The sequence below is a fragment of the Stegastes partitus genome, unplaced genomic scaffold (assembly GCF_000690725.1).
Source record: "Stegastes partitus isolate 25-593 unplaced genomic scaffold, Stegastes_partitus-1.0.2 Scaffold447, whole genome shotgun sequence".
NCBI classification, from domain to species: Eukaryota; Metazoa; Chordata; class Actinopteri; family Pomacentridae; genus Stegastes; species Stegastes partitus.
This window is the reverse complement of record NW_007578178.1, coordinates 390958-407965: the sequence shown is the minus strand read 5'-3', so window position 1 is coordinate 407965 and position 17008 is coordinate 390958. Positions and strand designations below refer to the sequence as shown.

General features: G+C 40.4%; 1 protein-coding gene across 1 annotated transcript in view; it reads right to left on the bottom strand.

Annotated features, from left to right (window-relative positions):
* Window positions 1-17008, bottom strand: part of ctnnd2b (catenin (cadherin-associated protein), delta 2b) — a 173160-nt gene that overhangs the window by 16614 nt on the left and 139538 nt on the right. Inside the window, exons 14-16 of the mRNA XM_008286297.1 lie at window positions 8671-8788; window positions 7398-7580; window positions 1286-1459 (exon numbers count right to left, since the gene is read on the bottom strand). Coding sequence (XP_008284519.1) covers window positions 1286-1459; window positions 7398-7580; window positions 8671-8788 — 475 coding nt within the window. The remainder of the gene's footprint in view (window positions 1-1285; window positions 1460-7397; window positions 7581-8670; window positions 8789-17008) is intronic.

Here is a 17008-nt window from a genome sequence, read left to right as displayed (position 1 = left end):
ATCAGTCAGAGCAATATGTACAGGCTTTAATTGATGCTGCTCTGCTTTTAGATGACCAGTTTACTGCGATTTTCGCTGGACTTCACTGGTTACCAGCTGGTCTGAGAACTGATTCTAAGACGTCATGGCTTGTTTTTAAAGTCTTACTGACAAAAACCAACTTACATTTGTGATCTTTTAACTGCTTGTGAGCCTGAGTGCTGATATTGAATCTCAGGTGATCAGGCCTTGGCTGCTTGTGAGGATCTCAGACTGGAAACCTCCTGAAAACCGTCTTTTATGTTGAGGCCTTCTATCTGGTTTTATTGTGGTTATTTCACTTTGTTCTTTTTATATTCTTTATGATGCTGATCTGCTTGGTCGGTGTTTTTATCTTTTCACTGTCGTTATTTTATTTATTGTTCTTTTATATAGTTTGTCCACTTGGATCTATTATAACTTCCTTTCTTCTTTTGGAACCATGCTGTATAAATAAAGTTAATTACAACCATTTTATTTTACCATTATCCAGTACAAGCTATTTCTTATCACAGAGTGTTTGTGAAAAAGATATTTCAAATGATGACAATGTGTGTCATCTATCTGTGTGTCAGCATGTCCACTGCTTTGTTTTGTTTTACTATTGGATGGACTGACATTAAAGTTTCTACAGATAGTCATGGCTGACAGATGATAAATTCTAATAATTTGCTAATTTTTTACTCCAGTGTTGCTGTCAGATCAGCTTATGTACATTTACAGTGTAAAAATGTCAAAATATTAGATCACTTATATCTAAATGTCTTACTGGGACAGATATGGGGCATAAAGGTTAATTTTGAACTTTATATTTAGCATTTTGGTTTGGTTTTCCTTTTTCTTCACGCAAACAATACAAAATAAGTCAAGAAGATGTGATTCACTTCAACTTAGCAAGTGTACTAATGACCAACATCTCTGTTAAAAATGTATTTAAAATATATGAATTCCACATCCAAAGCAGCTTTTCTTATCTTCAGACAGTAATGCCATCTTTCAGGTGCCATTAAATGCGCTGATGTAGGAAAGTCGTGCACCAAACTGTTACTCAGGCATGAGGAGATTTTAAAGGGCCAGGAGGTGAGGCTTTGCTATTCTTCAGCATGAAATGAGCAGAATATTCGGGGCGCTGAGGCTTGTTATTTTGCATAATGCTGAGATTTATTATCACTTTCGGAGCACTTTCTAGCACCTACTGGAATTTCAAACCCCTCTTGCAGATGCCCTTTAGTATCACAATGACACAGCCACTGCACTGAGCTCTAACCTTCCAGCTGCCAGCAGCCAGGTTCTGCAGAGCCCCAGCTGCTCCCTCCAGGGTGTCTGGGTTGGAGCACTCAGACAGCAGTGTGAGGTAGGGCTTGACGATGGTGGGGTGCCATAACATCTGGATGCCTTTCGGGGGCTCCGCCAAGTCTGGAAACGGGCCGACGCCGTCCCACTGCGGAAGATGAGACATAATTCAGAAAAGAAAAAGCATTTTGGATTCTGTGTGAGGCGAGGCTTGACAGTGGTGGAGTGCCAGCTCGGTCCCCGCGGGCGAGAACAGGAAAAGGATAGAGGGAAGATTTACTATTCATAAGCGGCGTATAAATACGGTGGCATTCATCTATTTGGCCATTTTGTTTTTCTCCCTCCTCTGTAATTGAAATTTGACATTTACTCACAGACACACACACACACGGACACGTACTGTACATCAGGAAGAAGTGTGAAAATGTTGACTCTTGTGGAGATTTCTCTGTGACACTGCAGTTAGATTTATCCAGTGGTGGCAGCTTTTTGCATTTGTAATATACACTGTAGTTTCTTTGGGAGATAAATAAAACCATGTAACCCAGAGTACTGCAGACGAGGAGGAGCCGACATGACAAATGTTTGTGTTGCAAAATGATTCTGATCAAGTTGTTTTTAAAGCTGAGGTAGGCAGTTTATTTATTCATTTTTATTCTGTTATTTTGGCATCATTGGGCAAAACAATTCCATGCTTTAGAATATTGTTATCAAAGAGCTCTGAGAATCAACCAGACTTCTGAACCTCCTCTTGCCTCCGTTTTCAGGCTTTAGCTGGTGACGGGAGACTTCAGCCAATTATTGGTCATTTCACCGATCGCATCAGATTGGATCAATAGTGAAAACATTAGTGGAACGCTGTGGCACAAATGAATGTTGACTTTTAGTTTGAATATCATTTTGCATTTGTTTTTTGTCTTTTTTCTTCTTTGTTTTTTTTTTTTTTAATTCCTTTTTCAGATTTCTGCCTACTTCAGCTTTAAGTAATAAATAATGGTAGACCGCTGATCATTTATTCCATTTTTTCAAAGATTTATTTTTGGGCTTTTTCGGCCTTTAATGATAGGGACAGTGAAAGATAGACAGAGAAACGTGGGGAGAAGAGTCGGGGAATGACAGCAAATGAGCCGCTGGCTGGAATCAAACCCAGGCCGCTGTGTTGAGGATTATAGCCCCTGTACATGGGTCACCTGCCCTACCCGCTGAGCTATCCAGGCGCCATATTTATTCCATTTTTTTTGAGTTATTTGACACATTATTGGGCACATATTTACCATATTGTGTTAAATATTGACCCATTCCAAGCATTTTCTGTAGTTTAAAAGGTGTTGTTTAAACAACAAAGCCTTTAAGCTTTATCATTTAGCACATTATCATTTGCACATCCTGTATCTCTCTCATATTTTCTTGTAAATTTTGTTGACTTTCTTCTATATTATATTTTCTATATTTTTTTTTTATCTTACTTTACCTTCATTTTATACCCTATCCTAATATTCTGTGTTGTCTTTTTGCTTTGTTTACCTCCTTTGTTGATTAGTCATGCTGTTGTAATGCCTGGATTTCCCTCTGGGATTAATAAAGTCAGTCTAAGTCAAAGCTAACCTCTGTTTTGTTTGTCCAGTACTGCCATTACTGAATATTTATCACCAGTGAGGATTTTGACTTGTTCTCTGGAACATGCAGCTCTTGAGCTCCAGATCATGTTAGTGCACATTTACGAACCTTTGAAAACATTTTATCCAGTTTGTGAATCTAATGTTAGCTTGATCTGCTAACCAGCTAGAACAGTGAAAATCTGCTAGCAGAAAAAATAAAAATAAAAGGTTGCAGGTTGGGAAGCTGCTTTTCTCGCCATTGTCTGAAATCAGGGATCCACTGTTTCATTAAAGTGCACTGATTCATTTGTTGACTATGAAATTATTCACCAGCTATTTTGAGAACTGACTAACCGGATCATTTTTTAAAGTAATAAAGTCTGACGTCAGCTTCTTCAATGTAAATATTCTCTGATGTCCTTCCTCCTCTGTGACAGTCAATTAAATATTTTTCAAGTTCTGAACAAAAGCCGACATTTGAAGACATTTATTGGCATTTTTCCCCATTTTCTGACATTTAAAGACCAAACAACTGACTAATTGAGAATGTGATCATCACATGAACCAAATATGGACGTAGTTTTTAGTTGCAAACCAACTGTTTCAGAACTTCTAGAGAATTATAGGCAAATCTATCAGTATGCTATGAGGGAGAATGGACGGATAAACAGTTACCAATCATACAAAAGCAGTTCATGTTGCACTATGTTTTCCTTTGTTTAGCTATTTGTCTGTCGTCCTGGTTGTTTTGTGTACCGTATATAGCTCCTGTATGCTTCATACTTGTCACCATTATATAATATCAGTTTGTGTTTTTATAGAAAAGAATATCATCCTCCCTTCCTCCTGCCATGTGTAGCGACATAATCTGAGATGACATCTGTTAAGGCTGTGTAATATCGCCAACAAACTGCACTGACCAAAAAAATATATAAAAATGTTGTTTTCCTTTGCTTGTCTGTGTGCCTTTGACTTTATTATTGTACTGCTTCTTCTTTCCCCTGTCTACTCTCACTTCCTTCAGTATTTTTTAGATGTCTATATGTCCTCTCCTCTCCTCTCCTCTCCTCTCCTCTAATTACCCCACAGTTGATGGAGTTTTGCCCTCTCCAACAAGCTCCCCAATCGCTACTTCATGGTAATCGCCCACAGCTGCACTGGAGTGGAGACAGATAGATAGAAAGGAACGAGTGGGGGGTTACGTATTATTGTTTGGAGAGGGTATGATTCGTCCCTTTACAGTCTGATCTCAGAGTTAGTTTAAAGATCCCTCATCTCCCTGGTTCTGCCTGGATACACAGAAAGTTCGCTGAGGTTTAGCTCAGCAAATAGGAGTTAAAGGCCTGGCTCATTGCTACCACTTTTTAAAAATTCCTCTTTCTCAGCTTTTGCTCGGAATAACAGGGACAGAAAAAAAAAAAAAAAGCATGCAGGGCTAATGAGCTATTCACCCACCCTGATCCACCGGAAGTGTCGGGTTTTCAACCCTGCAGCTTCACTAGAAGTGGTAAAAGAAGTCTTCCACTCATCCCGAATGTGATGCTGATTGCTTATTAGCATGACAAGAGGTTGAAGCCTTCTCCAAGGCAGCCGTTTGGTTTCTGCCAATTCTTCAACTCAAAGAGCTCTCATTTTTTAACTAAACGGAGGATGAAACTCTGCCTGATGGCAACAGATGGACAGGCCCAGGACATGCAGGGACAAACGCTGCATCAGCTCGGTGTTTTTTGAGTCTGAGCACGGGTAGTAAGCTTGCAGAAACCCAAACCTAATCTGTAGGTAAAGCTATAATCTCCCGATGCTGCTGTGTAATAAGCTTGCAGCATGTGTTGATTGTGTTGCATTAAAGACACGCGGCTGTCTTCAAACGCGTAGCTGTGCATCGTGTTCATCACAGCGTCATCCTGCAGACGTGATCCCAAATAGTTCAGGTGAGAGGTGAATGTCAGCAGAGAAAAACAACTGAGGCTCAAACATCATGAATATCAAAGAAAGCTGTAGTGCATTCATAAATATTAATTTGCGACGAGAGATGGTGTGAACCGGGGATGAACCGAGCAAATGTTTTTGAACTGGAAACAACGCGGCGCTCTGAGATAGTCGTTCCCGCATTTGGAGGAAGACGGATATCTGCTCTTACACCGGGAAACCGTGAAAAGACGGAAGGTGGAGGAGGGTCTTAGCATGTATAAATACATTCTGTATTGTGTGATGAATCATGCAGTAAAAGGTGCTTTGAGGTCTGGTGCGGACGAATGTCAGGGAATACCAATGGAGAAGGTAACAGCGTTAAACAAACCATGACAAAACCCTCACGCATTACGCTCTTGGTGAATAAATGAAGAGTGTTATGTGGTCATTAAAATTCTATAATATGGCTGTGAAATGAAAGGGGAAGGAAAAAAAAGAGGGAGATAAAGAAGCAGTGGGGGGACAAAGATTGTAAGATAAGTCAACAGTCGAATCGCAAATTAAAAGCCACCAGGACGCCACAGAGCCCAGAGATACGAAAAACTTAATCTGGTACAGGCCTTTGATGAGATGCCCACTTCGACCAGATAACATAGCATCTGGTTCAGTCTTTTGACAATATCCAGTTTTTCCTCATGTGTTTGTATTGTTGTAGTTCAGGCCAGTCTTTCTGGTAAATTTTAGTCTTCTATTTGTCAGATATTTTTCATTTTAATTCCATTCCAAGACTCTCCTCAGTCATTTCAGCCTTTGTTCCCAAACTCTGCCGAGTCACGTTTCTAAGCAATCGTGAAGTGAATTTGAACCTAACTTTTAAAATACCTACAAAAAATAAATATGAATTGGGTTTATTTCCATTAACTGCTTTAGAGTGAATAAACGAGGCTGCATAGTGTCACTAGAAGGTGGAGGTATAGGCTACATGTGGCTGTAATAAAAGAAAACCAGTTGTTTCCCAGCTGCTAAAAAGCCCTAAAGAGGAAACAAACAAAACATTGGCCGTCGACGTGAGAAATAGAAATTACTGCTCCTTTAACATCATGCATTTGACGTTTCTTCAGATTTTCTTGTGGCAAGCAAACGCCGTTTTGGAAATACAGAGTAAAGACAAAATGACAAAAGGAAAAAACGTCTGATGGCAATATCGCGTCTTGGGTTACATATATGGGGGCGACTGTGGCTCAGGTGGTAGAGCGAGTCGGTCAGTGATCGATTCCGCCCTGTAACCTGTGTCATGGTCGTTGTGTCCTTGGGCGAGACACTTCACCCACTTAGCCTGGTGTGAATGCGTATGAATGGGTTGTTAGAGGTGGTGGTCGGAGGCAGAATGGCAGCCACGCCTCTGTCAGTCTGCCCCGGGGCAGCTGTGGCTACAATCGTAGCTACCACCACTGTGCACTGTGTGAATGAATAGTTGACACTGTTAGCCGTCTTTGAGTGTTAGAGAAGCGCTACATAAATCTGATCGATTACATATTGAGGGAAAAGCTAATACTTAAGTCAGAAAAATTGAGAACTTTTTCGTCATTAAAATGAAGTTGCAGGAGTTAAATAATTTAGGTACATCTTGCTACTCGTTAGCCTCACTTGGATGAACTTAATTCATTTATTTAAGAATCATTTAAGTTGGTCCTACAATTCTCTTTTACTGGACCACAGTGAAATAGTTAAATTTGCTGAAGGATTTGTTTCCCCTCATCACCAGGTGGGAAGCCTGCATCAATGTAAACCCCTGATGTTGACTAGCATCCTGTCACTTCTTCAGGTTTTCAGTCTGCATTCACACTGAATACAGAGAAACTTTTCCACCATGTTTTGTTTGTGCTCTCACTTCTGCAGTCCGGTTTTCTTTCACCGCAACTCTTAATCCACAGACATTTGCTCGGCGCAGCGAACTAACAACATCAGCCGACAGCATACCAATGCATGTGTTCAAAAGTTACCTACATGTTGTTGTTGTTGTTTTTTCCTCCAGACTCTCGCTGTTTTTCCATCCTGTCTCTGTTTGTTTGTGAAGCAGGGTCATTCAGGTTGGGATGCAAAGTTTTCACTCAAGTTTCTTTCTTTAGCTGGAATGTATAATGTCCAAATCCAACCTGCATCCACTTTTTGTTTTCCACTTTTTATAGCTTGTTTTTTTTTATTAGCACCTTAAGCATTGTACAACACGTCGACTTCACTGCAATATTCTAAGTTTTGGAATAAAAGTCTTGGTCCATGAATATATCTAAAGGAACTCAGGGGATATGTATGAATAAATAAATATTTCTATGCAAGCAAATGGAGCAGAGCAGCCTCCAGCTCCGACCAAACACACTCCATTAGCTGCATGGACCTTCATCAGAGGACTGTGCAGAGATAATAGCAAGAAAGGAATGCATCATATTAAATTTGATCCACCATGATAATCTACCATATTATTAGTTGTAGGGCTTTGTCTTACTTCCTGACCCATCGATATCACTCAATATACACGAGAGAAACAGGGAAAGGCTTCTTCTAAGTCCGTCTTCTCACCTGGTCGTGTCCCTTCTTTTTCTTCTTCTTCTTGCCCCAACATCCGGAGCTCTCCGCGTCCTTCCCGCCGGTGTCACATAGCAACCCGTCCAACTCCTCCGACCCCCCCTGCTGGCTGTGAGACGTCTCTGCGGCCAGACGGTACGACAAGTTCCTCAGGATGCACACACAGTTCTCGACAGTCTGAAGAAGGAAGAGAGAAAGTGAAGAACCGCAGACGACAACCAGAAAAACATACGCAGTCATACCGCTTTATGCACGCAGACGCTCGAAAGATACACAAACATTATAGTGGAGTGTAGACCGTATATAGCGTGAACGAACTCAGACACAGTCACACACACACACACATGCAGTGTGCATAATGCAGACAGACACACTAATCCTATTGTTGTGAGTGGCTATGCAGTCAACAGTCACAGACTTTGATCTTGTGAAGGATTTTTGCGGATTAAAAACTTCACATCTACTTGTGAAGAGTGCAACGCGACCGACTCGCACACGTACACAACCACACACACACAGTTAGACGCTCGCGCCCGTCGAACACACAACACACATGGATGCTCAGAGGCACATAAAAGCAAAGACACACTCTCGCTCGTGATGTTTCTGTGTCACTGGCCATCTGGGTTGAGTACTATATGGCACACTGTAAAAAATGACGAGAAAAGGAAAGCCAAGGATTTTCTTTTTTTTTTGTACAGACACTTATTAGCTTTGATCAAGTTTTTTTTTTAAATTGTTTTGACAAAATTGAAACTGTAGTCTGCTTTAGGATATCAGCTGATTAGGTATTCAGCTAGTGATACATATCTTATTCATGAGGAGTCTGTCTTTTTCAGCAGATTTAATGTTTTTTGCAGGAACAATAAAAAATTCTGATTGTAAGTCTCCTTTAAAAAAAAAAAAAAAGCTCGACACCACATGTACTTAGCAAGGTTTTACATTTTTACAGTGTTTTTTGAGGTCTCTAAGCTTCAGGCATTAACATTCAAACCACAGGCAAACAAATTAATATGCACATACAGCGTGAACATACAGTCTGTGAGGGAAACGATTAAACACATTTGCATATAACTCATGTAAATGTATGTGAATTATAAATTCTGATTGCAAAACAAAAATAACCACCTACATCTGAGTTCTTTGATGGCGACGTACACGATCACCATTGTGTGCAGGTGTGTGTGTGTTTTCTCACCAGGCGATTGTGTGTGTGTGTGTGTGTGCATCTTCCAGTTAGCTGTAAGCACACGCGAGCTCGTGTTACCTTGCTGTCAATCTCGCTGCTCCCCAGAGCGGTCTGGATGACGTAGAGCAGGGCGTCCGTCAGGCCCTCGCACTCCCTCATCCTCCTCCGAGCCTCCTCGCCTGCAGAACTCACGTTCCTGTTAGACACACAGAGCACAGCTTCGGATCATTACACACCGCCCAGGAGTTTCTGCCCAAAGTTTTCCCCCACACATGAGCACACTGAAGCATATGGACATGTGCTGGTTGCATGCGTTTGGCAGCCTGCGTGACAGAGAGGAGAGAGGCTGAGTGTAATATCCTTTAAATGTCAGACGATTAAAGGTGGCCAGGAGACGCTCGTGCCCTCGGTGTCAGAGAGAAACTGCGCCGAGCTGCCAAAACTCCATTTGTTTTCTCAGCCAATGAGCAATAAATTAGTGATTTAAAGGTAGTGGGTGTGGTGCTATACACCTGCAGTGTGACACATTTAGTGCATTTTATTATATAAATAAACAGCAAATGCGATATTACACGTCGTCATTATGAATTCACTTATGTAAACTGCGCTAATGTCTAAATACTCCACTGGCCCTAAATGGTCTTTTTTATTATTATGAGGGTTATTATTTCTTATGTCGATAAGCACTTACACTTATTGCTGGCTTCAGTGCTACTTTTTAATTATTTTTTTTTTACTACAGCTTGAACACTGCGTCAGATTTAACAAAAAGCTGAATGGAGCCTGAAAACACACTTCTCATTTGCATATTGTAGTTTAACATCACTTTTATAATTGCCATATTAATCCTGAGACACTAAGAAAACTGTAATCAAACAAAGACATAAGTACTAGTCTGTACTACTGGTCTGATGTTGTTTTTTTCGGGTCTTTAAATTACATTTTACATCATGTTGCACTCAACAAATCTCTCTGCTCAGTTGTTCCGGTGCAGCCTGGTTGCAGCTATTCAGATACGTCTGATGTTAAAGATACTACTGGTGGATTTTTCCTGGTTAGTGAAACAACCAGATCTTTGTAGATGGAATAAAGGATGTGTTGGTCATCTGTCCTACATAATTAACCAGCTATATGAATCAAAATGATGTGAAAATGGCAACTGGAATGGACATCAGTGAAGCTAAAAAGGCTGCTATAAGGGAACAGATTGTTTTGATAAAACCTTAAACTAACCAATTTCTGGCAATGCTACATGATTGTAGAATAAAGCATATTACAGAACTCTATGACATTTTTTTAAGGCATATTTTAGAAGTAAGCAAGCATCTACAAATGTGGAAATTCTACAGTAACTAACCAGGATGCAGATACACAACTCAAGTAAGTGACCCTCAATATAACAACAGGTTAACTGAAGCTGTAAACATTCTTCTGTGTTTTAAAATTACACATTCAGAAGTCGTTTTTCCCATGAAAATAATCCGTCCCTGCCTCCAGATGACAACACAACTGGATATTCCACTCAGGGGCTCACAGACATGAAAAAACAGGTAAAAGCAGAACAAACATGAGTCTTATGTGGCCAACAACACGACCCCAAACAAATGCTTATGTTGCTCTGCATCTGCTGTATGTGTGAATAACCCGACTGTTTGCTAACACGTTAGCAGCATCAGGTCGTATTATGTCACATGTGTGTGACTGCCAGCTGGTGGGGACGTCTGCCCCAAAGTCAGCAAACTTTAACACACAAGAGGAGGCAAAGAGCAAACCCACTGTGCAGATTCTGCACCAAACAGACAGTGTTAGCGACTAACTGGTGAACACAGTGAAAGATTTAGTAGCTGAACAGTTTGATATATTATTGAGGAGTTTCCACGGCCATGAAGAGTTAAAGGCAGTGTGAATTCTGTATTTGGAAAACTTGACTCCAAATGAACAAATGTTAATGTTGATCTGTGGATGTCGGCAAATCAGCCACATGATGTTAAAGGTGGAGCGCAGTTTTAAGTCACAAGAGGAGACGAAAACTAAGGAAAGAAGCTGAAGCTACGGCTCGGTTCTTATTGAAAGTGTACACAGTTCAATGTAGCTTCTGGACCAGTTTTAAAGGCACGGCACTGTGGATTTATGTTTTAATACCTGCGTCTATTTAGAGTCTGTGAAGATCTTCACATGTAGCTCAGTGTGTATTATAACAGATTTAAGAGACTTTAAACGTGATGCATAAAACACAAAACATGAAAACAGTTTGTTGTGTTGTGACCCTCAGCTGAAGTATGTGAGCATCAACTTTTAATTATTCAGTCAAATAACCACTTGAGTATTTAAAGTTGTTGACAAACTCCTGGCAGGTGTTTGTCTTGAGTCTTGATGCAAGGTTATCTGATAACGCACACAGGAAACATACAAAGAGGAGCACTAATTGGAAGCTACAGGCGGCTGTACTGTGCATCATATGACCAAGGACACCAGCAGACAAACACCAAAATAAAAACACTTGAGAGGTACTATAAAGTCTTTTATATACTGCTTTCTTTCACACATTTCCCTTATTTTTGGCCACGATCTGTTCCTAGATTCAATTAACCTCAGTCAATTAGAATCCCTCTGAAGTTTTCCTTTGCTGCACATCGTCTTCATTATGATCTTTGAGTGTGAAGAATCGAAACTGCAGGAAAAAAGTTTCAACAACGAGAGTTTCAAACACAATTTGATTAACCCATAACATTCTATAATATTTCTTTAGCAAACGGGAAAGACTGTTTGTTTTCTTTAACTCTTGAAACCAACAGCAGGTTTCTGCAATATGCCTCCACAGCTGCTTTTAACTTGTGGTTTTATAAGACTGGATACAGAGAATTTTTACTTTCAAAGACACAATCCAGGCTTTTTTCAATAAAAAGACACGCTGTTCTTAAGAAAAACTAATCACAGTGTGTCCACTTCTAGTTCACTAACCCCTACATCTGCTGTCCCTGGGTCTACATTCCTCATGAAAAATAAGAAATGAGGACAATAGTAGCTCATGTAGTTATTCCTTTCTACACTTCACTGGTCTGGTCTGGGAACTACACATTGAACAACAAAGATTCTTGATCCAGTGGATTTTAGCAGAAAAGCCACACAGAACTATTTCATCTATATCACTGCTCACTGGAAGAAACCTTTTACATTTGTCATTTCAGTGGTCTGAGTTAACATTTAGATGTGTTTCAGCTCACTTTAGTTTACATTCAGCCACATGCTTCTTCATTAGTCACATCATAAATCTGATTACAGTCTTGTCCATTTAAAACTATCCATCTACTACAATCACCAACCTGCATATCTGGACTAAAAGCCAGACAGCGTCCAGTCCGCTCTCTGTAAATGTGTACAGCTCAGTTTCATTGCGCTCATTACTATGGGATATGCTTCTAAATCCATTATGCCAGCTCAGTGTGTCTGGCACTCGCGAGCTCTGCACCGGGCCGATGCCTTTTATATATGGCTAACCAAGCGCCACTTGTCATTTAATCACCTCTTCTCGCTTAAGAAGCCGAGCTGTTCTTCACCGGATCACAAGACGAACTCGCTAAGGGGGAAAAAAAACCCTCAGTCACGGGGGGATATCGGTGTCACAGCTTTCACCAGGTGGGTTCTGCAGCTTCTTTAATGGCTTACAGTACTGACAGTATCTATTTTTTTCATGCCTGGATACCTTGAAAATCAATAAATCTCTTTTAAAAAAACCTCAGTGTTGCACATATTCAGCATTCTAGTAGCCTATAGTCCTAATACCAACTGTTAAAAAATGCTTTTGAGCTATATTTTCCTATGTCCCTGTGAGAAGAGCAACATGAACAAACAAAGATAAATTTCCTCGTATAAAGAAAATTCATTTCATTTTCAGTATTCCTTTCCCATCACAGACATACTTCTGTTTCTAATAAGTTAATAGCAAATTGTTGTGTTTCTGTGTTGGATTAATAGACAGTTTAGTGTGTGTTTGTGTTGAAGACAACACCTGCAGGATTTCTACACACCATGACGATCATCACAGCAACACGCTGAAGCCTGTTGCCGCAAGTTAATGAGAAGCAGGAGTTTGCCGTCACCTCGCTTACATTCTTTGTTGGAGCTACTTAGTCTAAACAATTATCACAGTAATTAAATAAGAAAGAAATTAATCATATTCTTTCCTTTAGCTTGCTTGCTAATAGATATAGCTGCTCTGCATGCATGAGAAAAGAGACGCGCTCTGACTGGTGTCACCGCAAGACTGCTTGACACCAATTAGAGAAAATGTAATTATAATGCAGCGCAAATGAACATATTTGGATCATCAGAAAGGAGAAACTAACAGCAAAAGTAGATTAGAATGAGAATTGGCCCCTAAAAAGAGAACATGAAGCGGCAAAACATCTCTGGAGACAGGAAGCTGAGATGCATTTTAAGCAAGTGCAGGTAGAGAGATGGAAAAAGGAGGAGACAAAATATGTCAACCAGAAAAGAACTAAATATGTGCTCACAGCTGAACAGATGAGACTGAGACAGAGTTACGCTTTCTCTTACAATCTAAAGCCCTCAATCTTAATTTTAATGAGTTCAACTTCATAATTTCTGATATTAGCTGAAAAGGCTACTTGTTGCTGCCGAACACGACTCAACAACCTGAAGGACAATTAATGACCCATACTACATATAAATATATCCATCCATCCATCCGTTAGCTAAACACCGCTTAGTCCTCACTAGGGTCATGAGGGGCTGGAGTCTATCCCAGCTGACTCAGGGTGAAGGCAGGGGACACCCTGGACAGGTCACCAGTCTATCACAGGGCTACACTTAGAGACAGACAACCAAGCACACTCACATTCACACCTACGGACAATTTAGAATCACCAGTTAACCTCAACATGTTTTTGGACTGTGTGGCAGGAAGCCAGAGAACCTGGAGAGAACCCACGCTGCACGGGGAGAACATGCAAACTCCACACAGAAAGATCCCGGGTGTCCTCACCGGGACACGAACTGGCGACCTTCTTGCTGTGAGGCAACTGCGCCACCTTGCAGCCTTACATCAATCCTAATAATATTAATAATAATGACTTTACTTGTGTAGCACCATTCATAAAGTGCTTTACAATAAAAAAAACAAATGTCAAATTAGAAAGATGATTAAAACAAATTCAAACAAATTAGGTCGTAAACATGACATATGAACGATAAAGATAAAAGAGTTAAGTCAAGTTGAAATAAGTCAAGATAATGTTTTTATAAGGTAAATAAGGAACCTAACGAGACTAAATCTTGCCATTAGGACCCTGTAATGTCATTTAAGGTGTGATTATACCTGAGTAATTTACATATTAGGAATTAAACCCTACAAAAATCACATAAAATACTACTTTAATGACTGTATTACATATTAAAGCTGAGACCCTACAGAGTTACTAATTATGGAGAATAACCTAACTGATGTAATTATATAGCTAGAGATGCTATGGTATTATAAATGAGGGAACTTACGTGATACAAATATTGTGGCTAAAACTCTACAGTGTTATTAATTATGGAGGTTAAACTGAACAACCCTCTTTAAATAGTTGCATTAATCTTCAAGTCATATATCTGAACCAATTGTAAGTTGACAATATTGTTTCTTTAATCTTTCATAAAGTTATTTGAGTTAAACAGCAGGATGTTATCAGATCAGACAATATTTTGATTTTGAAGTCTGTATCCCCAAACACATTTTTAATCAAATTAGCACCAGCTCGGTGATATGAGGCCCGCTGTGTTCTCCCACCCACACAGATCAGACGAACCGTTGATAGATCAGATAAAGAAAAAAAATACAAAACCTGCCGCCTTAATATGTAACTCTGCTGCTTCCTTTGTGTCGAGAAAAAGGTGTGATCCTCGTGTAATTTCAGCTGTCATTATCACGGGTGCAAGTCCCGGTAAGTAAGTACAAATGTGTCTTGGAGAGACTCGCGCATTTACACCTCGTAAACATCTGTTTGGAAAGCATCTGGCTGGCTGCATTTACACTTTTCTGATATCGCGGTAATCTAATCTTCACAGGCGGCACGGCGGTTAAGGCGCGCGAAGCGTAAATGGGCTACCGGCTTGCGAGTACAGTAAATAAACGGATTAACCTGCTCTTCATTAGCCCGCCGTGGAATTTGTGTCACATCCACGAAATTCAATGCACATGATTCACACTCAGAAGTCTGGCGGCTCAAGTTTCAGCTCTTCCGGCGCGACAGCATGTGTGCACGGCGAGGGCGGGAAAATGTGCGCGAGAGACGGCGAGACAGAAGAAGAAGAAAGGGATAATATGATGGAGAGAGGAGGAATGGAGTAATGGGACGAGGAGGAGGAGGAGGAGAGAGTGGCTAAAAGGGAGAAGAGGGGAGCGAGGGGAAAATGAGAAAAGCGAGGGGGGGATAATGGGAGAGAGAAGGAGAGAGCAGGTGGCCGGCGATATACCAAACCCGCCATGAAATATTCAATCTTTAATCAGACTCCCAGCATTCCCTAACGAGGCGTGAGAAAGATGAATTAGCCCTTCGAGTTTAGGGAGCTGATCCACACAAAGCTATCTGCTGCAACACACACACACAGAAGCAGACTCAAAAAAACACACACACACATACATCATAGTATTTTCACACACGGACAGTATTAGAGGCGAGTGAAGCTTTTGTTAGGCAGCCGGTACGTGTGGTTTATTTTCACATTTAGAGCCGGTGAGGCTGAGATTAATGGCCCACACGTGTAGCCAGACAGCAGAGAGACGAGCACACACACACAAACAAACAGGAGGATGCAAATGTAGTCATGGCAGCACACAACTTGTGCCGCACTTGTGCCACATCGTCAAGAGGAAATATTTAGAAACACTCTCATTCCAGAAACAACACTGAAACAAGTGAGCTGTTGTGCAATTAACGCGTGTTCTGCAGGAATAATGACGGATGCAGGTAAACGCTAAATGTTTCAGGCTAACTTATTCTGTGGGCTATTTTTTTTTATTTTGGTCCTTCTGATGCTTCAGTGTTTGATCGACAGGAATGAACAACCCGTCAAAAAAAAAGTCTGGTACACAGCCGACATGTCTGCATTTAGAAATATTTATGAGCTCAGCTTCAGCCAAAGAAATTTCATCATGCAGGCCCTGCTAATACTTGAACAGTTTGGAAAGCAATATTACAAATTCAGATTGTATATAAGGAACCTATAGTAGCTGTGCTGGAATGTGCTCCACTGCGTTTCTATTTTCTTCTTCGACATTTGAGATGCAAACGTCAATACTTTACATAAAGTGCGCCAGATACGATGTGTTAAAGATGAAATAGGCGTTCTGCCTTGTGGCCCCTCATTAAAATAACAGTTGAGGGCCTTTGTCGCGTCTCCGATGTGTCCGCCTTGTTAACATTTACATCGAAGGCACATTTCCCCTCTAACTTCTCACAAGCTTTCATTTGAATAACTGCTTGAGGCCCAAAGACATCGAATTATTCAATATTTCACAAAAAAAAGCAAAGATAATTCTCTATTTATGCACCAGAGCTTTATAATTGTTTCTTCGTTCTTTCATCTCAGGGGGGAGCCTGACCCAAAGGTTGGGAACTACTACACTTATCTAATAGCTGTGCATGCATAGTGCAGGGAATAAGACTATGTGTACATTGAAACCAGGAACTGATTACATCACTGGTCGGCCAGCGAAGGAAACTGAACAATGAGCATCTGTAGGTTAATCAGCAGCATTCTTAAGGTGTCAAACGGCTCTCATTGGTTTGGCTACGAAATACCATAATTAGGTGCACTAGATTAAAATCTGGTTGTTCTACAGCAGCTTACAAGTAGATTTAGTCAGTTTACCATGAAGAAATTATGGTATTATATAAAATAAATGCACTTTAGCTCAAAGTGATGATATGCACCTTCTCTACACGTGATAAACGGTGTGTATTTAATGTTCCTTAACTGTCCTTGGGGGATGTAAATGAGAAGCCTGTGGGTACTAACACTGATGTTACTTTTCAGCCGAAGCTTTCATTGTTGCTTATTTTATCATGAATACATATAATTTACAATTACTGATACTATTTTTAACATTTTAACAATGTTTTTTTGGCCACTTGGGGGCAGCAGACACAAGTTGTGAACACAAGATTGACACAATGCAACTTTTTAATATAATAACATATCAATATGATCAACTTTTTCACATACATGCATTGTTTTTGCGTCCAGTACTTATAAAGCAACACTACCATCCATTTGGAGTTGTGTTATGGACCGCCTTGGAAGACTTAAGCCCATATTAATCCACTATGCTAGCCAGCCACTTGCTAACTATATCTACCTGTTGTTTAGTGCTGAGCAGGTGGTGTGTAAGGGCTGTTAAGATCTGTAG